Source organism: Catharus ustulatus, chromosome 10, assembly GCF_009819885.2.
Source record: "Catharus ustulatus isolate bCatUst1 chromosome 10, bCatUst1.pri.v2, whole genome shotgun sequence".
In the NCBI taxonomy this organism is placed as follows: Eukaryota; Metazoa; Chordata; class Aves; order Passeriformes; family Turdidae; genus Catharus; species Catharus ustulatus.
In genome coordinates, this window is record NC_046230.1 from 19,838,747 (window position 1) to 19,861,042 (window position 22,296).

Sequence of the window (22,296 nt, forward strand, 5' to 3'; positions counted from 1 at the left end):
CTGTGGCAGCTGGAAGCACAGCTGGAATGCAGAGGTTGGGAGCATGCTGCTGATGAGAGGTGCCAGCCCAAACAGCTGGGCTGTCAGCAAATGCTTCTGGGCTTTGGGAGGGCTTCAGGGCTGAGTGGCCAAAATGGCTTTAGTGAGCCTCTAAAAATGCTGCTGTGACATAGCCCTGCTCTTCAGGGCCTCCAAAGACCTGAGTTTTGCATGCATCTGATATTTCCAAGGCAGTTTAGTGAGTCAGAACAGACCACATATGTCCTATTGCCTAAGTCCACATGGCAGCATGAGCTGGGCAGGGCAGCCCCTGCTCTGGGATACTCACAGAAGTTTCATCTCCAGACAGACATGGGCAAATTGTGACTCCAGGGGTGCAAGCTCAGCACTGGGTTTGAAACTTTGCCTCTGTAAGATAAATACCAATTTCCCATGCCTGAGGACAGCCAGCCTGAGTTTCCCCTCTCAGGCAGCCAGCTCAGCTCTCTGGGGTGTGCTGCTCTGCCCATCCCATCCTTGCAGCACCCAGCTCTAGCCCTGCCTGCTCACCAGGGACAACGAGGAACTCAAAATAACCCAGTTCAGCTCCAGCTGCCAAACCCAAACCATCACCTAGAATCTGAGTGCTTTTCCCTGAGCTGTTACTGCTGCAGGTTCTGCTCCAGAACCAACTGCCCCTGACCAAGTCCTTCAGGTCTCCCAGGCCAAATACAGCTGTCATTTCCCTGCTCTATCTCTCTCTGTCCGTTGTGCCTTTTCCCCACGCTCCCAAAGGCTGCAACCTCCCCAACAGCAGATTTGTGTGTTCTGGGGTGTTCAGAGCATGAAATACCTGCTCTGACTGCTGTAGCTGGAGCCTGGAATATGTTTCTCTACACCACGGTCTGGTTTGTGGTTTCTCTCAATGTGATGATTCACTTTAGTGCAAATGCCACAGTTGGGTGATATCTCATTTCAGTACCAAAATGACATTTGATTTGTTTACAGTGGAGAGTAAATGAGAGTAAGAAATATGTTACTTTGAATTTCAAAGAGAAAATCCTCATCTGAAGAGATCAAATGCCTTCTTTGTACCTTTTAGGATAAAATGCTTTTGATACTATCACAACCCACCTTTGGAAATTTTGGGATCAGAAATATTATTATCCAATAGAAAAAGATTTTGCAGAAAAATCAGTTATTCTGCTTCTGAGAGAAATATCTGACACCTGTAGAGAGATATATTACTGGGGAAGCCTTTCAGTGGCTGTACATGAAGCCACAGCTGCTTCTGGCTTGCCTGAGTCCAATTCCCAGCCCAGCAGAGCTGGAGCTTGTAGCTGCTGTGTGTGCTCAGACACCCAAGGACAGCAAGGATGCTGTTATCAGCTCTTGTCCCTTGCAAGGCATGGGCGAGCTCACGCTGGCTGCTGCTGGCAGGTAGCAATTAACCTTGCTAATCAGCAGCTCTCTGAGGAAGGAAGTGTGCTGCTCCTGCAGGGAATTCGTTTTTTGCTTCAGGTTGATTGATATTCATGTACTTCAATATTTCAGCATTCCTCTGCTAAGAGTGTCAGGTCTGGCTGGAGCAGGAGGGATTTTTCCTCTGCTAGAGCAAGGCAGAATTGCTCTGCAGGAGCTGGTACTTCCCTGCAAATCTGATCTGGGCTGGGAGCTGCTGGCATGCTTAATAACACTTGAGGGAATACAGGGGATCAAAATCTACAGGGGAAAACATCAAGTGAATTGAAGTGCCAGAGAGAAAATAAGGATTTGAGGTGGGATTTGGTGGCTCCCAGGAGGTGGCTGCACTGTGCTGTCACTGGTCCCATGAGCCTGGCTCTAATGTGGGTCTTGCACTCGTGGTTATTTAAAACTCAAAGATAAACTGAGTTGGAGAGTGTTGTTTGTCCCATGTGAACAGAGCAGGTTTGGAAAAGCTTGGATTTCAGTTATCCATTGCCAAAGAGAGTGTCTGGAGGAGTGCAGAATGCCTGTGAACCCCTTAGCAGGACCTGGCCCTGGGGTACACTCACTGGTAGCAGGCAGATGTTGCAGTAGGTTTTAAAAGCAAAATTTTTTTCAAACCATGATGTTCTAAGTTTGGATTTTCTCATTACTAATTTTTCCTTCCTGTGAAAGGAATCTTTATTAGCTGTAAACCCCTTCTGCAAGACAGATGAGCATTTTTCTACTTGAGTCATCCTCCAGCAATGAAAGTGAGTCCCCAAATTTGGGGAAAGATATTTCACCCCCTCACACAATCATATGTATTTACAGGCTGTATTTTTGCAAGGGGATGTACTATAATTTTAAAAGGCTGTTCCTTTGCCAAGGCATCTTATAAAAGACCATCAGAACATGCAGATGTGGTGCTCCAGCTCTCTAGGGTGCTGATTTAAGGCATTTCTGGTGCCCTCATTACCTTTCCTCACCATCTTTAACCATGCAGAATTGCAGTTGGAGAGCAGAGTGGTTCTGGGTCCCAGCACTTGCTCCTCCAGGTTGGATGTGGCCTGAGAGATGCTCATGCTTTGTCTTTATTTAATGAAACCATCACTTGTTCACAGATAGTTTTCCCCAGTTGAATTTATCAGTTAAACAACTCAATTAAAAGGCCAGAAAAGAGTCCTTAAGGGCACTGCCTTTCATCACTGATGAGAAGATGAATGCTGTACAAAGAGATTGCAGAGATGTGACAAATAGCATTGCAAGTAAACCCTGAAAATAGAAAGAAAAGGAAAAAACATTCTAAAGCAAATATCTACATCTTCTGTATGTGTTACCCCAACCAGGCCTGGCAAGACAGCACAGCCCCTGCACCCTGGGTGTGCTCTTGGCTGATGGGCTGGAATTGCTTCCTTGTGGCCTGGGGGTCATACAGGGCTGTTGTGGTTGTACCCTCTGCAGTTCCCATCCTGCAGGGATTCAGTCCAGGGCAAAATCGTTCAGACACTCCACCAGGCTCATGCTCTCCTGCAGAAAGGCTTTATTTTTTAAAATTATAGTTTTTATGGAAAATCAGTCATTAAGTTTCCACTGAGGCTGGTGCTTACTTTGGTAGCTGAGGCAGTTTGAGCTGTGTGTGTCAGGGCTCAGCTCTGTAAAACCAGAGCAGAAGATGTGTTTGTGTCCAAGGAGCTCCTGGTCTGTGATGGCACATCCCAGGTGGACACCACTGGGCATGGGGAGCAAGCAGCTGGTACTGGCTAGATGGGAGGGACAAAAATTTTGCTATAGGACAGTTTTCTGTGTCACTGTTCTATGAAAGTGAGCTCCTGGACTCCCATGAAATTTTGCTGGATTTTTTCTTTCTGGGCTTCTGCCTCCTTTTATTAAAGCACAAAGCCAGGGACAGGGCTTGTATTTCTGACCCCAAGGTCAGTTGAGTCAGGAATGGAAGGTGAGGCTCAGGCCCAGACTGAAACACAGAGTCATGGAGAGACATAGGAAAAGTCTTGAGCTGCTACATAGCTCACATCTAGACTGTCTCATCCTTCATAGAATTGAGAATTATTGAGAAGGTAGACATTTTTTTTTCACTTCTAACGCTCAAGTGTTTGCAACTTGTGTACACTTTTTTGTTTCCCAAGAAACTGAAGATGCTACACGGTGCAAATGTGTTATGCATTGAGGTTGCATTAATTCTTTATATTTCCTGTGCTGGAGATATTCTGGAATCACTGAGCAGGAGCTTTGCCAGATTCAAAACAAACATTGAAAAAACCCAAACATGAAGTCACAGAGAGCAGGGACCATTGAGAAAGTCTGTTCCTGCTCTGTCTGTATGGTGCCATGGCTGTGACCCTGCCTGAAGGTCATTCACTAGGGCAGGGTCAGGGGTCCTGTGGGAAATGGGATATCCCTGTATCATCCTGCATATATACAAGTGGTGCAGCATGGAAGCTGCTCAGGCAGCTCTATTTCTGGCATTTTGTAACTTTGGAGTGCCTGCTTTAGCAACCTGAATAATGTTCTTTTAAGTATAGAGTTTAGGAGGGTTTTTTTTTTTTTTTAGGATGTAATTATAATCTTGTTCTACATAATTTAACAGCATCAGGGCAGGAGATTTTTATCCAAGGCTGGAAGTAATTGTCAGGCTAGTATTGAGCAGCCAAGCGGCTCGAGGGAAGGACAAAGCTGTGCATTTCCCAGTCACAGGGTGGAGAAGAGGATGAGCCCACCCTGGGTCTAACACAGAGTCTCTGCAGGGCAGGATGCCTTGTGAACATTGAAGGGGCATGTTGAAGGGTAAAGATCATCACCAAAATATCTGCACCCCAGATGGTGAAGAAGTGAGTGACATTTGGAATTCACTGTTCCATGGGTATGGTGCATGCCCAGAGCTGACTGCCAGCTCCTGTCCTGCTCTTGGTGTGAGGTGTGAGAGCTTTGAGGTTATCTCAGGTGTGGGGCAGTGTGGTTTGGGAGCTGGGAGTGTGGCTCAGCTCAGCAGAAGTGTCACTGATCAGCAACTGCATGAGAGGGCCCTGGGTGCTCCCTCCTCACTGTCCCCTTTGGGACCTTGAGTCCCTCCTGCTGCTGGGTCCATGGCAAGCTGCTGGTGGTGATGGCCAGCACCAAACTCAAGGGGCTGCTTGCCCAAGCATCTGAGTGTGGGCTAGTGCTGATCCAGTTTACACAGCTCTGATGATGGGAACTAGATGGGATTCCATCTTTGCTGCTTTCCTGCATGTGTTGATGTGCATGGCCAAGATCTCACCTGGAGAGAGGCCAGAAGGGGTGGGAGAGGACTCAGAAAGGGTACCAGGGAACAACTGATTTCCTAGACCATTAATTTGCTATTTGCAGCCAGAGTGTTATTGGCTCAAGATGAAGGGCTGCCAGGGACAGCAGTGGAAATCTGGGACTGCAGAGGATTTCTCTACTTAAGGTCACTGCTGAGTGGCACAGAGCTAATGGCACGACACTGGGGAGACAGGAGCAGTGAGTGCCTCCCAAATTCCTGGGCATAGAGCTGTGGGTGCTCAGGTCAAGGAAGTTGTGCTGCTGGGACAGGGACACTTGAAGCTGCCTGGTGTCCCCTGTGCCCTTCTCTAATCTGGGTTGCAGTCCCTCTCTCCTGCCATCTGTCTCAGACTAACCTTCTGGTTGAAGTTATCAGGTAAAGACTCCTCATTTTGACAGCAGAGGATCTGGATTTCCTCTAACGCCAGTTCTAATTTTGGTGCTCTTTAATAGGGGAAAGCCTCCTGGACAGCTCTGCCAGCTCTGTTTCTGATTTTCACTGCATGCTTTGAGTTGAAAGAGTGAAAAATGGACTGTGATGGAGTATTAGCAGAAAATCAGGTTTTTAAATGAGGTTAACCAATTTCTCACAGCCAAGTCCATCACAGCTTCTGACTTGATCTCTCTTCCTTTGACCAGACCTGTACTTGGGGCACTTGCCTACCAGGTGTTGGGATGTCCAAACCCCTGCTCCAGCAGGTTCCCCCACAGCACATTGCTCAGGATTGTGTGCAGATGCTGTTTGAGTAATTCTGTTTTGATACCGAATACTCAAAAGTTCCAGCATCTGGTTCAGTGGGCCTTCCTTGGGAAGCAGAGATTTGTGAAGGGCCAGGTGTTGTGCTCATTAAATGAAAACCTGGATGTTATTTCCAACATGATGTGTCTGCCAACAGAGAATGAGTGCCCTGAACCTTTCCTGCCCTGGGAAACTCCTGTGTGTGAGCAGATAACCCTCAATTCTCCTGAGCAAAGCAGAACATCTCATTTACTCATGTTTGCTGTTTGTCTTTCCTTCCTGGTGGCTGTTTAATGGGAACCTTGGATGTGGCAGTTCACATGCTGTGGAAAATCTGCTCTGGGACAGATTTCTTGGCCTCTGTTTGGCTCTTGGGCAGGAGATCTTGTTTCGTACTTGGGGCTGAGACCCAGAAACCCTGTGTGGGGTTGGGAGCCAGCAGTGCTGGGGGGAAAGGCAGTGCCAGAGATGGAAAATGTGCTGCTGCTGGTACAAATTTGCCTTCCCACTGTCTGTGAGCACACAGGGAAGTGGTGCTGAGCAAGTGGCCACTAATCACCCCCAGATCCCTCTGTGTTGGGTCTGCAGCCTCTCAGTGCTTGCAGCCTCTCATTGCTCAGCTGTCTTGCTGTATTAATGGCTTTGAGCTCCTTCTTCTGAGGGAGTGATTAAGGGGTTGCTGCTTAGTCATCAGACTTTGCTTCCTGTTTAATTTCTGATGAATGTAAGGGAGAGCTCAGGTGCACCGTGATGGAAATCACAAGTGCCTTCCCTGGGGAAGGGTTCCAAGGTGCTTTTCCTTTCTGCCCCCTGGATTTTGGGGACTGAGCAGCTCAGCAGCCTCTGGCACAGCAGAGCCTTGGCTTGTGGTCTGGAGTTAACTGTGCAGGTGTTAAAAAGTGCTTGGTAACTGAGAACAGAACAGTACCTGCAGCTATGCAAAAGAATTACCAAGGGGGAGGCTTTAGGAAGGGCAGATGAAACCTGCCACCTTCTTCATTCACATTTTCACATGGTGGAATCACAGAATGGTTTGGCTTGGAAGGGACCTTACAGATCATTAGTTCCACCCCTGTCACAGGAAAAAACACCTTCCATATGATGCATCAGAAAACCTGTCACAGGAGGCTTAGAGATTTTAGCCTGAGCTGAGTGGGAAGCATGTTTTCAGTTTCACTATATTTTTTTCAGCTGTGAATGGGAAGAAAATCTTCAAAATATTCTGCAGGCCAAAAAGGGTTGAAAAAAAAAAAATAAAGTTGGGTCAATACAAAGAGTTAGGTGAGATAGTGGTAGATCACTCTAGGTTTAGATTTTGCTTTTGCATTTTTTCCAAGTTTCAAAAGAATAAAAGAGACATAGTAGAAATGGTGTCTTTATAAAGGAAGGTAGTTTTTGTGTGCACTGAATGTCACAGCTTTCTAACATTTTTTTCCTGAAACATACTGAAAATTGAGCACACTCCTGGACAAAAAAGCTCTACTTTTTTTCTTTTTTTCCAACCTATAGCAGTGTCTGATCCTGCTGTGCTAGAGTGAAGGGTATGAACATAAATTTATATGTTCATATAAATTTATATTTATTCCCTTAAATCTGACCTGCCTGACTGCCCCTGGAGATGCTTCTAACTTTCACCTGCTTCTCTTGAACTTCCAAATTAAACAAACCTTTTCTATGTGTTCAGTGAGATCTGGTCCTCCATCTCTGCCCATGTTTTATAAGTAATTTGCTGAGTTTCTGCCTGGAAATGGCCATATTTCAACAGAACTTAAAAAGCATTTTAGAATGAGCATCTCTTACCATCTATATTACAATAAATCACTAAGCAATGAAATAAACTAAATTCTTACATAAATAAATGTAGTTCCATTAAAAATAAATGCCTTCCAGCTCCTTCTATGAAAATGGAGAACTAGAAAAAGCAGACAGGCTGTGTGGAGGGCTCTGCTAATATTAACACTTTTTTTTTGAGTGTTTGGAGATATTTGATTTATTTAAAAAATCTTGGTGTGAATTCACCACACAGCATTGTTGATTTTTTTTTTTTTAGGTCATATCCAAAGGATGAAGAAGCACTTTGTGTCCAATGAAGTTTGTTTTACACCTAGCAGCTGCAGGTCAGGGACAAAAAGAGGCTTGTTGGGGAACCAGCAGGTGGCCAAAGGCAGCATCAGCTCCTCCTGGCTCACTGGGATTTATCAAACACAGGAGAGGACAGAGCCTGGAAGAGCCAACTCATAATGGGCCAAATGCTGTGCTGGCCACACTCCTGGGGCTGCAGGACACAGAATCCACTCACCCAGGGCTCTGCATGCAGGGTCCTCCCTGATTTACAGCAGCTCCAACAATTGAGTCCCATGGCCTGACCACTTTGTGTTAAAAAAAAAAAAAAAATATCCAAGCAGCCTGGTTTAAGTTTAAACACAGAGTAGGTCCACATGAACAGCTCAATCCAGCAGCTGTAACACTCCTGGAGGTGCTGGGCTTTGCTTTACCCATCCTGGTGATCCCTGAGCTGACCATGGGCTTGGCTGGGGCTGCTGCTGGTTACATCCTTGTGATGGACACTGCACTTCACTGGTGGGAGATAAAAATGGAAGAACCTTTCTGATCAACCTCACAAAAAAACCCCACCTCAAAATATTCAGTGAACTGATCAGTTGCTGATTTTTTTTTTTTTACATCAGAGGAGCTTTTATGTTTACAACTATTATTTTTCAAGATTTCCTATATAAAATGTTTTCTCATCCCTAGATTTTAAAATGTTTCTTCAGTTCAAACTGAAAAATGGGAACATTTTATTTTCAGAACGCTAAAACAAAATAATTGAAGTTTACTCCTGCTTTTCACTCTATCCTGCAGAACAAAAACAATTTGGCAAAGTTTGTATTCAGTTGTGAGATGTTTGCGAACCCCAAAAGCTGTGTGTGGTTTTCCTCTGCAAAACTGAATGTTGGGAAGTGAAAAGTGCTCAGTGGAGCAGAAAAGTGAGGGATTCTCCCAAATCTCTGATGGATGATGAACAGTACAGTGGCTAATGGAGAGAACATGCTCAGAGTCTCTGGAAAAATTGTGTTGCTGCAGAGATATTGGATAACATCCTTGAATACCTGGAGCTAATTTAATACTGGTGTGACTGTATGAGAAGGGAAATTAGCTGAAAAATTATAAAGGTCATATTAAATGGACAATGCCACTCATGACAGAGTTTGTACTGCTGTGAGGTCAAAGGTTTGGCAGTCAAGTGAGAGCAGGAATCCTCCTGGCACAGATTGACACCAGCCAGTTCTTTCTCAGCAACTTCTTCCATTGAACTGACATTAACCCTAACCCTTACCCCAACACTATTTTTCAAACAGAATTTAAAAATTCATTACCCAAGTTCACTCTTATCCTCTGAACAAAAGAAAAAAAATAAAGTCACAAGGTGGGACTGTATTCCCTATTTGTCCTCCAGGTGGGAAATCACTGCATCCTTGAGATGTGCCTCCTCTTCTTGTGTTTCCTGATCCTTCTCTCCTTGCTGCATTCACCCAAGCTCACCCTGCAGATAGGTATTCTTCTGCTGGGTACATTTTGTGAGATAAATTGACATCTCCTCAATGAAGAAAACGAAATCAAAATAAACTCTCTGTTGTCCTAGCCGGTGACATTTAGTAAATCTGCTGCGAGGTGCCAAATTTCCAAGTATTACAGCAAGGATGTTCACACTTCAGCTTCAGATTTAGATGTTCCAGAATAGGAATAAGGCTTGACATATACAATCTAATTAAGAAAATAACAACTACTAAAAGGCCTTGGGAATTTGGTATCTGAAATACTTATGAATGCTTTAAATCATTTTAAATCACACAAGGGTGCTTGTCACAGGCTTCTGATGCCTGGAAATACTGCACAATCTTGCACCTCTCCCTGTTTTCCAGGACAGGTCTTTCCCTGCTGTCCCAAATGCCCAGCTAGGACATCCAGAGTTGAAATGTTTGTGCTGGGAACAGTCAGAACCAGTGTTAGAAGCAGGGCAGGTTTGCCTGGCTGCTGAATTGCATTACATGTTTTTCTCATTCACTTGAGCTGCCTGTAGGAACATCAATGCCTTTTGCAAGGGAAAATATGACATTAAAACAGAACAGAGAAAGAAATAGGGCAGGCTAACATCCCTGCTGAAACACCACCTCTCTTTGGGGCAGCAGGAGTTGTCAAAAATCCCATTTGCAGTGCTAACACTTCAGTAGGGGGTTAAGAGTGCCAGGGATCAGATGGATAATTCCCTTCAAAATTATTGTTTTACCTCACTCCATCCAATTACTCAAGTTGTTTTGCTATCCCACAGATCTCTCCCTTAATGTCAACAAAATGATTATAGCCTACAACAGCAGCAAGATGTTTCACCCACAGGAGCTCTGGTGAGATGTTTTATGGCACGATATGTTGAAAGCAGCGTTTGATGTGTAAATGTCAGGAACAATCAGCTTCCCTGTCACCGAGCAAAAATACACAAACACAGGCACCAAAAATGTCCCAAGGCACGTAAATCACTGTGCAAATGGCCAGCACAAGTGCTGGTGGTGGTGTGGAAAAGCCACCAGGGCAGAGCTCTGTGCAGCATTCCTGCTTTGGGAATTGTGGTTGGCAGCACAGCCCAGCCCCACTGATGCTGAGGATCCCAAATCTCCAGTGCTGGCTTCTGCAATTCCAACGTATTGATCAAACCTGAGTGTTTGCCAATGGACATTTGTGAATTCCCTGGTGCACCAGCACTGCTCTTGCCTGGGTAATGGAAGCTACAGAAAGCAGTTTGATTAAACAAGCCAGATCTGAAGGCAGAAGATACTGAAATCTGGAAGATTTAATTGAATATTTTTATTACATATTTTTGGAACCTTCATTATCCCCCCACCCTCCAGGAATTTAATTACCTAAGGAAAATTATACTACTGATTACAAGATTGCAGGTTTATTTTCACTGCTGAGAAGTCTTTTTTTTTTTTCTTTTTTTTTTTTTTTACAGCTCACATTACACTTGCATGACTTGTTTTGTAACATCTTGAAATTTTTAATGCTATGTTGAGGAAAGGTACTTACATATATATATAGATGAACTAGGCAGAATACTTGATTTGCAGTCTTTTTGAAGGGAAAAATGTAATTTTCTTGGTTTGAGTAGGCCTGTATATGGTTTCTTTGAGCCATTGGATAATGAGTTTACAGGATTGCTTCCAGGATGTGCCTTGTTTTGTTCTTCAGGCTGGGTGCAACATGAGGAACTGAGAGAGATGTCTTTAAAACGTAAGAAGGAATGTTTTCTATAGGGGAATAAAAGTAAATTATGCAGAAATTGTGACTACAGTGTGTATGAAATTAGACTGGCAAGTATACTGTGGTAAATATCTGACAGATAGGACAACAAGTTAGCCAGATTCTCAGTTTTTCCAATAAATTATTGCACCTGGGTCTTGTAAATCATAATTCATGTCAGCACTGCGTCGTGAGTTAAGGTCAGGAGAGATTTCCAAATGCATCATGATGATTATCTAACAATTCAGCTAATAGAGCCGTAGAACTGGATGAGATTTTTGTCATTTCCCATGTCATAGCAACAGAGACCTTTGACTGAAACAACATCATGAATATTGGATAAGATCCTGCAGTGCTGCTTCTCCATGTTATGATATTATCCAAGAATGAAGGTTACAGATACATGAGTTGTATTGTTCATTTTCCAGTGGGTAAAAATAAAGGAAAAAAAACCCCTAAACAAGTTTCAATACACAACTGGATATAATATAGCTTTTTCTTTATATATATATATATATATATCTGTATATATCAAGTAAAAAAATCTAAAATAGTTGGAAGTAAAAAATGAAAAAATAGCGGATAGTGTTATTTTTTTCTTTACAGTGATATGGTAGCAAATACAAGACAAATGAATAATAAACCTTTACAGAAGGAGTTCTGGTCCCACCTCCATCAATAGGGCTCAGACTAGAATACAAAATGGAACAAGGTGGTTTTTGCTTTTTGGCTACAGCTTCTGCAAGTGACAAAAGTTATGTTGATAAGACAGAAGAAAATTATAGCACTACACAAAATAAAACTCCAAAGTGTTTTCCAAAACACCTTATAAACACCTTAGGGTACAATTGACTTCTGAACTGAGGGAGCAAACACAAAGCATCACCAAGTCCTACTGAGGCTGAAAATACTGTATGCTTATCCCAACCTCAAAATACATTCTTTTTGTGCCATCTTGCCATAAAAAACCCTAATCAGTGCTTTGCCCCTCACCCCTGCAGCCAATATTAAAAAGCCAAAGCCACAAATCCATTGAATGAACTGAACCAGGTGTGAGACCTCAATGATGCACAAGTGCTCGGCTGCCCTTTGTCCAGCAGTGAATTTCCCCAGAATCTTTTACACCAAAAACATCAATTGACTAAAGCCTGGCCAATGGTCACACTGAGCCCTATCTTGGCTGTAGAAAATAAAGTACTAATCCCAGCTTAAAACAAGATCATAGAGACAATCAACACAAAACAGGAACTTCTTCAGTTGTCTGCATAATAATAACATCATGTTTGCATATAGAACAGCTTTTGCATTATTGCTCTACTTAGAAGAATATAGTAAGGAACTTATACCAGACTTGCACATTACAAACTTAAGGTTCTTTGGTGAAGAATGAGAAGAACAGTATTTTTGCTGCAGTTAATTTTCAGAGGAGTCTCCTCTCCTATCTGCTGATCCTCTGGATCCTCTCGCAGAGCAGGGACAGGTACTGAGTCAGCTTGACCATGGCGACGATGGCAACCCCACCGATCATCATGCAGGTGGGCCAGAACAGCGAGTGGAACAGCACGTTGGAGCTGTACAGTTTGGTCAGGATCACGTTCTTCTGCACGCCCTCGGGGTCGTAGAAGCAGGAGAAGCGTTGGTACTTCCTGAAGTTTTCCATCACCACGTTCACCAGCGACATGGATTCCTCGTAATTCTTGCCGCACTTGGGGATGTACGAGCACTGGGGAGAAACCAGAGGGAGAAAAACGTCTCCAAACCTGTTACAGTGTCTGTTTTCAGGTGGCAAGTGGGGAAATCTCGAGATGATTATGCTTTTCACAACAAGAGTGGAATACTATTACGCTAATAATAAATTTATCACAGCAAAACTCAATATTTTGCACATCTACAGAATTTCCCATTGGAGAACCTCCAAGTGCTGTTCAAACATTAATGCTTTAATCTGCACAGTGCCTTGTGAGATAGGTGAATATATTATTACTGCTAATTTACACATGCAAAAATAGAACTGATGAAGTACCTCTTCATCTTAAGTGGCACACATATGCTTGCAGTTAGATGGGTAATTGACTTTCTGTAAATACAAATCTGGTAGTTTAGATCCCACTTGGCTTGGATCAAAGTGATCACAGCGGGCACAGGAGTTCACTCAGAGGGGAGAAGGATGAGGAGAGACCTTTACACAAATATTCTCATGGGGGCAATGCCTCAGCTAGAGACAAATAAGTAGTGTAGGTTTTCCTACTGACTGCCCAGAGGACTTTCATTAGGCCTCTATCTGAAAATCAACCTGGTTGCCAGGGGAGCTCTTAGTGATGTTTTTGCTTTTGAACCCAGCCTAACTCCAACAGTTCCTGCTCTCTGAAGATGATCCTGGAATGTCAGTTTTAGTCCCAAAGGAAATAAGATATGGGGGTGGCTCTGTCTAGCACAGTTGCAACCTAGATTTCCAGCAAATACTAAAGGCAAATTGTTTAAAAAACTGCCTTATGGAGCCCATACATTGAGGATATTTCATGGGAAAGGTAGGACAGTGACCCTGGGCTCTGCTGAGCACTCCCTGCCAAGAGCTGGTGTGGGCTGGAGGCAGACACAAGCACTGAGGCCACATCTGGACAACTTTTGACCTAGAGCAGAAACCCCTGAACTTCCTTTGCTCCTGGTGCTCTGGAAGATGATTGATGGGAGCAGCCCAGGGCCTCTCACTTCCTTCTCTTTTCTGTGCACTTACACCACATCAAATCTGGAAGTTTTCTGCACCTGCACAGGATTTTGAATGGAAATCTGCTCCTTGACTTCTTGTTGGACATGCTGGGAGGGACCCAGCAGGCTGCTTGTCCTGTTGAGAAACTAAAGCAGCCCCACGTAATTTAATGAGAAAGTGAGTTTTGCAAAGGAAAAAAGATGTCTTGACTAAAATAATGTGACCCATGGGTTTTGATTATTACTGTTTTAATGTACATACTTTATAAATGTCCCTCTGTTCTTCTTCGTGACACGCCGTGACTTCTTTTTTTAACATCCTGCAACAAATCTCTAGTCCTAATTATGATCAAAGGATTAACCTCATAACAGGATTTGATTGATTCATTGGCAAGTTATTAACACAGAATATGATTTGAGGCATGGCAGAGAGATTGTCTGTCGTTAGCAGACTGGAGCATTAATGGTGGAGCGTGGCCACACTGCCATTATGAATATTTCATAGAGCTCTAGAAATTAGAGATGAAAAATATCAGAGCATTAATATCTCATCCATCTTGCTGCTGGTGCGTGCCTGCTCCCTATAGGATATTCTCTTGTACTCTGACCAAATTTGTCTTAAATGTCCAAAGTCACGAGCCCTCTTCCAGTGCCCATGAGTCTTCAATAGATCATAATCTGCTAAGTAGGGGAAATTTCTCAGTGAAGCATTCCTCATTTTCCCTTAATAAATTATCTGTTATCACTGTCATAAGAACAGTATTTCCAGTTCAAATCGGTCTGTGTTGTGGTTTTTTGGGGGGATTTGGTTTTTTTCCTTGTTGTTTTCTTGCTATACATTTCTGTTTCTGGTATTCTTATGAAGTATTCTGAATGAGGTGATTAAATGAGAAATTGGCCACTCTTGCAAAATACAACTTCCCATTGACAGAAAAAGGGAAGTTGATTTATTTTGCCTGGTATCCAGACTCCTTGTGCTGTCTCTCCAGGCTGTGCTCTCCAAGGTGTGTGTGCCCTTTACTCTGTGTGCTCTCTGCCTCACTCTGGTTCTCCTGGGATCCTGGAAACACTTTGGTCTTAGCTTTGAGAAGGTCCTCAGCACAAAGACAATAAATTTTGGTTGTGGGGTGCTCCTGGCCTCCTTCAACATCTCAGCTTTCCCAGTGAGATCCCAGGGATAGCACAGGGCTGTGTTTCAGAGGTGTTTGGCAAACAAGTAGGAAGACTCAATAAAAGGATGCATTGATGTTTTCTTTGTTTTGCTTAGTTTAAATTTTTGATAGTCTTCTCCAGTGCCTGGTAAGGAATTTTTTATCAACAACTGTTGTGTTGTACCTGTGGATGTAGATGATTAAATCTATGTTTTTTGACACTTCTGCATTGTCAAACACTTGGAAATCTGCAAGTAAACAAAGTCTGGTGCTCTGCCTCAGGTGAAGGTTCTGTGATACAGCATGAGAAGGGTGATTCTTGTGCTCCTTGCAATCTGAGCACAAGAAGGATCCACCAGACAGTTAAAAATAGAAGTTGTCATAAATGTTTTCATCTCTACTTTCCTAATATGAAGGATTGGGTAGGTATCCTGTGTGAACTACCTCTGGACACATCCAGTCCAGTGCCCTGCTCAGTGCAGAGCTGCTCAGGGACTTGTCCAGTCAGGCTATGAATATCTCCAAGGATGGAGATCACACAACTTCTCCAGGCGAGCTGGAGGCAGTTTCCCTTAAATCAATGAAGATGCACTTAAAAGGCTGCTGCCAGAAAATCCCCCAGCTCAGGCTGAGCAATGAAATGCACAACTCTCATCATACATCTGTGCTTGGGATTGGTGTCCAAGCTGAGCCTGGAAACTGAGGCAGGATGTGAGAAAGTGTCAGGATGTCAACTTACACCTCTTTGGGAAAGTGCAACAAGTTTGGAGAAGGGTTGAAGGAGGAGTTCTGTGTCTGAGTAGGCCTGGATTGATTCCTCCAGATGGAATTCTCAGTTGCAGCCTGGGTCTACGGGAATCCACAGCTGAGCACCTCTGCTTCCCCTCCCTGCACCAAGCAAACTCCTTCTTGGCTTATAAATACCTGAGTCTTCAGTGAGAAACCCTGAGAGTCCACATCACTTCTGAGTCTCAGGCAGCTGGAGCTGATTTTGGTGATTAAATCCTTCTTGTTATCTACTAATGGAGAACTGATAGAAACCAGCAGTAGCTCAAATGACATGAAAAGAGTCAAAACTACATAATATGAGATAAAAATGGGGCCTCTCTAATTGCTTTAACTACCAGAGCCCTTCCTCACAGTGACAGCCTGGCTCTGTGACTGATTTACCTCTTGCAGAGGCTGTTGGAGCCTTTGGCAGCTGAGGAAGGAAAGTGCAGCCATGGAAGCATTTAAACTATTCAGTCTGTAGTAATGACATGGGGCTGGGCTTGTCCTAAAAGGCTAGAGATAAAGTAGGCACAGGGAGAGCAATGAAAAACTAGAAAAAAAATCTTATGTGCTTTTCTTGGAAAGACTAGAGCAGCTTGACAGATATCTGCTGACTTCCCACTGATTCCCACCAGAGACTGGCAGCAGCATGCTGTAGATCTCAGTATAAATTGTACCTACTCCTTATTCCACCTTCTGAGCTGACAGCCAGGTTAGACAGCAATTCTCCTGGATAAACCATTATTTAAAATCAAAGAGGATTTTGCTCCATCCTTGCTGGTTGGTGGGGAGAAGAGAGAGACAGGCTCCAGATGCTGCCCTGTCTCTGTGTGTGGGTGCCCAGCAAAGCAGAGATCTGGGTGGAGGGGTGCTCACCTTTTGAAGGTCACTGGAGTGTCAGGACTGTGCTCTGTGTTGTCTCCAGTAATGTCAGAGTTCAGTGAGCCAGGCATAGTTTTTGTTTCTGGTTTGGTTTTTTTGGTTTGTTTGTTTATTTGGCTTTTGTTGTGTATTTGTGGGTTTTGTTTTTGGGGTTTTGGTTGGTTGGTTGGTTTTTGTTGTGTTTTTGTGGGTTTTGGAGGGTTTTTGTTTTGTTTTGTTTGGCAAGGGTAAAGACAGAGAGCACAGATCTAAGTGGATGGAGAGAGGCAGCTGAGCACCCATCTGGAGCATCACCACCCAGCCCTGCTCAGGACTGCTTTGCTGCTGCATGGGGATGCTCTCTGGCCAGAGATGGGGAAAGCACAACTGGAGTGCTGAGATTGGTTGTGATGATTTGAGCTTGGAAACTCTGCTGATCTGAGCCACGAGCAAGAAGACAGGTAATTTATAGACATTGCAAACTTCCACTCAAAGCTGCTTTTGTATTCAGGTCACATAGCCAGCTGCATGTCAGGAAAACCTAGGAATCCTCCTGAGAGCAGAGCTTAACCTGTAAAACAACCTTGGGCTGGAGAAGTATTAACTGTGCCTACACTAAATTAAGAGGAGGTGGCATCTGGGAGAATTTCAAAGTCCGTTTCAGCAAACAAAAATGATCAATAACAGAATGTGGAGATTTATACTGAATCTCTCGATTTATTTGGATCAGTGGAGCACAGAGATTTATCTGATCTCTTTTAATCAAATTGAGGTGTGAACATCATGATTTTGCTTGTGACCCAGCAGGAGTTCGGTTCTGTCCTGCCTCAGGCTTCACAAACAGTGAAAGCTTCTTCCTGCACTGATGCCAGAGCAGAGGGGAAAAAGGGGGAACTCTTTTCCATTTCACACTTCAGATCCAGAGGACTCCATCTCTCAGCCACAAGAGTTAATTATCCAGCAGAATAAGCAGCCTAGTGCAACCATGCCATGCTTTGACTAATTTTAATATCACTTCATCTTAATATGCAGAAGTAATTTGTTCTACTGAAGGGCTGCCATAAATAGAAACACAATAGGTTACGTTGTCAGCAGCCTGATCTGGGGCTCTGCTGCTCTGGGGTGTGCTTGCCAAGGTTGGGGTTCAGTGACCTTGGATAACCAAGTACAGTAATTTCACGATTATAAGCCGCACTGAGTATAAGCCGCACTTTCGGGTGTCGGCAACTTTTCATTCTTTGTCCATACATAAGCCACACCTGATTATAAGCCACATGTTACAATGCAGAGTGTGATAAAAGGTGTCTGTTCTATCACCATCTGTTGAGGGTGGGGCAGTGATCCTGATCTCTGTGGGAGATATTCTGCTAATGGGCCATCCATTGAAACCAGGCAGGGCATTGTTCTTTATCTTTTCACAGCCCATCCTTCCTCCATGAGTCATTTTCTGCTCATGGCCATTGAGTCCCACTGTGGGACTGATAAAATTACTGCATCCCATTGGGAGTTGCTCCAGCCAGGGGGAAGAGCCCAACATTTCTTACCAAGATAAAAACAGAGGTTTTGGGACACTAAGGGAGCCCCTTTCTCCACTGGACTCCAGAGGAAAACCGGATTTCTCCACATCACCACTGGAGCTCCGGAGGGAAACTGCACCTTGTACAGGAGCACTGCTCCAACTGAGCCACATCTGTCACTGCAGGAGGATGCAGCCACCATGGAATGGGACTGCTGCCAACACCCTGCCTGACGGGTGTCAGGTTGTACTCTGACTGTGTCAGGGTTTGGGGTTTGTTCTTTGTAGCACTGTATTTCTATTTTAATTTCCCTAGAAAAGAACTGTTATTCCTAATTCCCATATTTTTGCCTGAAAGCCCCTGGATTTCAAAATCATAATAATTTGGAGGGAGGGGGTTTACATTCTCCATTTCAAAGAGGAGCTCCTGCCTTTCTCAGCAGACACCTGCCCTCCAAACAAAAACAGCAACTTTTCATTCTTTGTCCATATATAAGCCGCACTTCGGGTTTGGACCAAAATTTTAGTCAAAATGGTGCAAATTATAATTGTGAAATTACTGTAGTTAAAGAAAACCTGGCACCTGTAAATTCATGATTGCACTGCGTCCCAGCTCACTGCAGTTTGTTCTCTCAGGGACAGAGGTGCTGTCAGTATGAAGAAAGGAAGAGGAGAGGGATATTCCCTGTTCCCATCTCGCTTTTCTCTGTGCAAGGAGCTGGAGCTGCCTGTGAAAGGGGAGTGATGCTGGGTCTGGCACACACGGCTGTGCTGCCACTGCTGGAGACCCTTCTGTACCTCTGCTCACCACCTCCTCATCACACAGGAGCTCTCTGCATCCCCTCTGGCTGGAGTTACTATGACATCTGTACTTGCAGAAGCAGAGAGGGGAATTCTTCACACTTGCTCAGAATAATTCCATTAGTTCAGCGTCTGGAATCAGGTAAGTTGTGCTGTCAGGATGAGGCAACTCCTTGTCTTATTTACACCCCAAAGCCAGGCCTTTTATATTTATGCTGCTGCTTTTATCTTGCAGCACTCCCCACTCAGCAAACTTTGAGGATGTTTGCAGGGTAAATGCAGTGACTGTAACCTGGCAGCACAGCTGCCCTCAGTGGAGCTCTCGGGCACAGAGTTTGCCACCAGGGATGGAGATGGGCTCTTGTCTCACCTTGCCTGGCCCAGCAGAATGGCCATTTCCATTCTCACTGCCATATGGATGCTCCCTGCACATTTCTGGGGATGTTCACTGTCATGGGGAGCCATTCGCTGCTGGGAAGTGACTTGTCCACAGCTCCACAAGAATATCAATGTGACAAGTGCTGGGTGATCCCCTGAAAGGATGAGGGAGGCACAGCCCCCCGTGTGGAATGGATGGAGGCAGAAATTTTCCCCTCTCCAGATGTGTGAGCTGGGTTTGTGCACTGATCTCTGCTTTCTCTGCTCTGTATTTGTCAGTGAACAGGAGCTGGAAGCGCTATATTGCTTTTAAGTGAGGAATGGATGTAATGAGATGAGAAGCCCTCCAGAAACCCATTTAGGAACAAATTTTATTCTGTGCTCCTACCTCAGAATTAATTTTCATTGTTTCCTCGGTGTGGTAGAGTAGAAGCTTCTGGCCAGAAGAGGTGAGATTAACATACACCTGCAGGCAGGGGTACTGAGAGATTTTCCAGCACTCTGGACCGCAGTTAAATGAGCAGTTAAAGGTTTCTGTGATGGATGCATTGAGAAGCGAGCACTGAGTCTCTTCTGTCCAGACACTGAGCAGGAAAAAAAGAGACATTAGAGCATGGCAAGAATAGGCAAATAAGCACTAAAGCCATCTCAGGATTCCCATCAGAGAAATTCTGGGGGCAATTTGTAGGAGAGGCTACGTGTTGCAGCAAAGCCTGGGCAGTCTCATGTCACACATTGCATTGTGTTTTATTCTGTAGTACCCAAACTTTAGCCTGTGGCACAAAATTACCCTATTCACTTATGTCTGTGTATAAATGGAACTGGAGCTTTGACCCTGGAGAAGGTGTATTTGAAAGGGTGTCAGCAGAGAGAGGAGAAAATTGAGCAGCCTGTGCTGGGGAGAGCACAACACACACAGTGCTGCCTGACAAGACACCCTAGCTAAGACCTGAGGGTTAACTCAAAATCCAGGTCAATTTGAAGTGAAGGGTGAGAGGACAATTTTGAATTAGCAGGATGGATTCTCATGTACATAAAGATATAGGAACCCTCAAGTGGTACCTCATGCAGCTCTACCTATGGGAAAGCTTTTCCTCGTGGAGCTTGCTTGGTTTTCTATAAATTAAGTCAGTGGTTGTAACTTTCCTGGAGGATTCCATCTCATCTCCAATTCACCAGAGGCTAAAACTGGAACGATGGAGCCTGGCTGCGCACTAGCAGTGTTTGCTGGCATGTATTTAAAGATCTCCAGCTGTGTTTCCCTTGGGGAAAGGGCACACTGAGGGCTCTGCACAGAGCCCTTTGTGGGCTGGGGAAGGTTTCACCCAGGGTCCCCTTTAATCTTGCTCAGCCCATCAGTTCACCCCCAATGTGGCTGTCTTGCCCTACCAGGAAGGGGATGAGGGTCTGCTTGCCCCCCAAAAATCCTATGAGAGTCTTTACACAGTAAGTGATATAAAAGATTTCTGACTAATTCTACAGCTGTTTCACTTTGGCAGTAATTCTGCTTGCATATTCCGTTTTACATTTATATTAAATTATGCTGTATTTTCTGGGGGGAAATTGAATGAAAGGATTTTTTCCCCCCTCCCAGGCAGTATTTGTTGGAGGGGTATTGCTATAAAGGAGAACAGCCCCTGAGGAGAGCTGTATTGAAAAAAGAGACAGCAAAGGCTCCTGGGTTGTCTTCTCCTCACTTTCACATTTCTGGCTGCTGTTTTATTCATGCAGGGGGGTAATAAAGCAACACCTACCTACCACAGACTTGTGAAGATGGAATAGTTGATATTTTGGAGGTGCTTTGATATCTTCTGGCATGGTTTTTTTTTTCACATATCGCATAATATAAATCAACTATTTCCATGTGAGCAATTTTGACCTTAGCAGCCTCTGCAATTGACCCTGATATTGCTGAAAGATCTGGGAGAGCAATTTGGAATAGCAAATGCCCTTGGATACCTAACAGGTCTTGATCTCAGTTTTCAAAATCTAAATCTTGCCTTGATTTAAAAAGGGACAAATAACTTTATCCCATAAATAAGATGCTGCAAATCAGTACAGCTCATCCTCATCTGTATTCCTCATCACTTCAGGGTCGAGAGGGAATATTCTCATGCAGGTGCACCAGTATAATTGAGGATGTTCACACCAGTTAACTGAGGGCACTTCTTGCATGTGCCTAAAGAAGCAGCCTATAGTGTTTTACCCAAAATATTCTAGGTATGTGCCCCTGCCTTAGCGTGGTTTGGAGCATGGCAGACTAATATTTTGATCCCCAGCTACACATTTTTCATTCTCTTAACTCCACCAATCAGGGCAGAAAAAAACCCATCACAGTCTTATTGCAGTCTGAGCTGGATTTTAAATAGAGCTGATGCTTGAAAACTGATTGCAAATGTTGTTAATGAATCACAGTCCAAACTCTCTGCTCGGTGGCAGAGGAGGAAACCAGAGAAAACCTCAGAAAAATTAAGTGCAGCACAGGAATGATGAAAGATGGTCTTTGGCTTTCAGCAAATTACTATCTTTCACGAGGATTTCACTTGTTAAAATGAAAGTAATAACCAACATGGAAAACTACATGCTACAAAGAGCTTGATTTCTTTCCCAGACTAATTCTCCATCCTTCATTTGGAAGCATACCGTTTCTCAAGGCTGCAAAACAATTTTTGCTCTTCTGTCCTGAGTCTGGGCTTTGCAGCAGCAGCCCCTGAGAAGCTCACAAGGCTCAGCAGACTGCAGGCCAGCTGATATGTTATACCGGTGTTAAACTGGGCCAAGTCTAAAGCCTGTGGATCGAGATTTTGTCAAGCAGGGATTTAAATCTTCCCTCACTTTATGCCAGCATTACTCGAACTGCTTTCACTGTGGCCGTGCCTAATTTACCCTGGGGCAAGGAAGTGCAGAGTTAGGCTTGTGCTGACCAAACCAACAATTATAAAACTTTAATAAAAAGAGTCAGAAGAGTAAAGCACATGAAGTCAGCTGGAGCAGGGGGTGTGAAGCCAGGGCCAGGCACGGAATTACCTTTGCATGTAGGAGCGCAGCAGCGTGATTCCCAGCAGGAAGTACATCATGATAGAGCACACCATCATGGCCAGCCCCAGCAGAATGGCCCGGTCCTCTCCAGCTTTTAGGGCTGTCACTGTTTTCCTTTTGTCCAGCAGGTCGTGATCCCTGATTTTTTGGTAAATATTTCTGAGGTTGAAAATAATACATTCTTATGTGAAGTTCATATTTAATCATCAATGCAGACTCTACAGGGTGGGCAGTTCCACCTCCATACCCATCTCGTGGGAGAGAAAGGCTTAAAGGTCCTCAGGTGTCCTTTCTCAGCGGGTTTCACTCTG

The 22,296-nt window shown here is 44.2% G+C and overlaps 1 protein-coding gene across 6 annotated transcripts in view; it reads right to left on the reverse strand.

Annotated features, from left to right (window-relative positions):
- Positions 1-10,295: 10,295 nt before the first annotated feature.
- The window catches only part of KCNMB2 (potassium calcium-activated channel subfamily M regulatory beta subunit 2), a 138,705-nt gene continuing 126,704 nt past the window's right edge, over positions 10,296-22,296 (reverse strand). For 4 of the 6 annotated variants that reach the window (XM_033068723.1, XM_033068720.1, XM_033068722.2 and 1 more), the window contains 3 exons: positions 21,974-22,144; positions 19,335-19,530; positions 10,296-12,485 (listed from right to left, as the gene is read on the reverse strand). In XM_033068723.1, the coding sequence (XP_032924614.1) occupies positions 12,201-12,485; positions 19,335-19,530; positions 21,974-22,144 (652 nt within the window). In that variant the 3' untranslated portion in view covers positions 10,296-12,200. The remainder of the gene's footprint in view (positions 12,486-19,334; positions 19,531-21,973; positions 22,145-22,296) is intronic. The other 2 variants (XM_033068721.1, XM_033068719.2) reach the window with 1 other exon arrangement.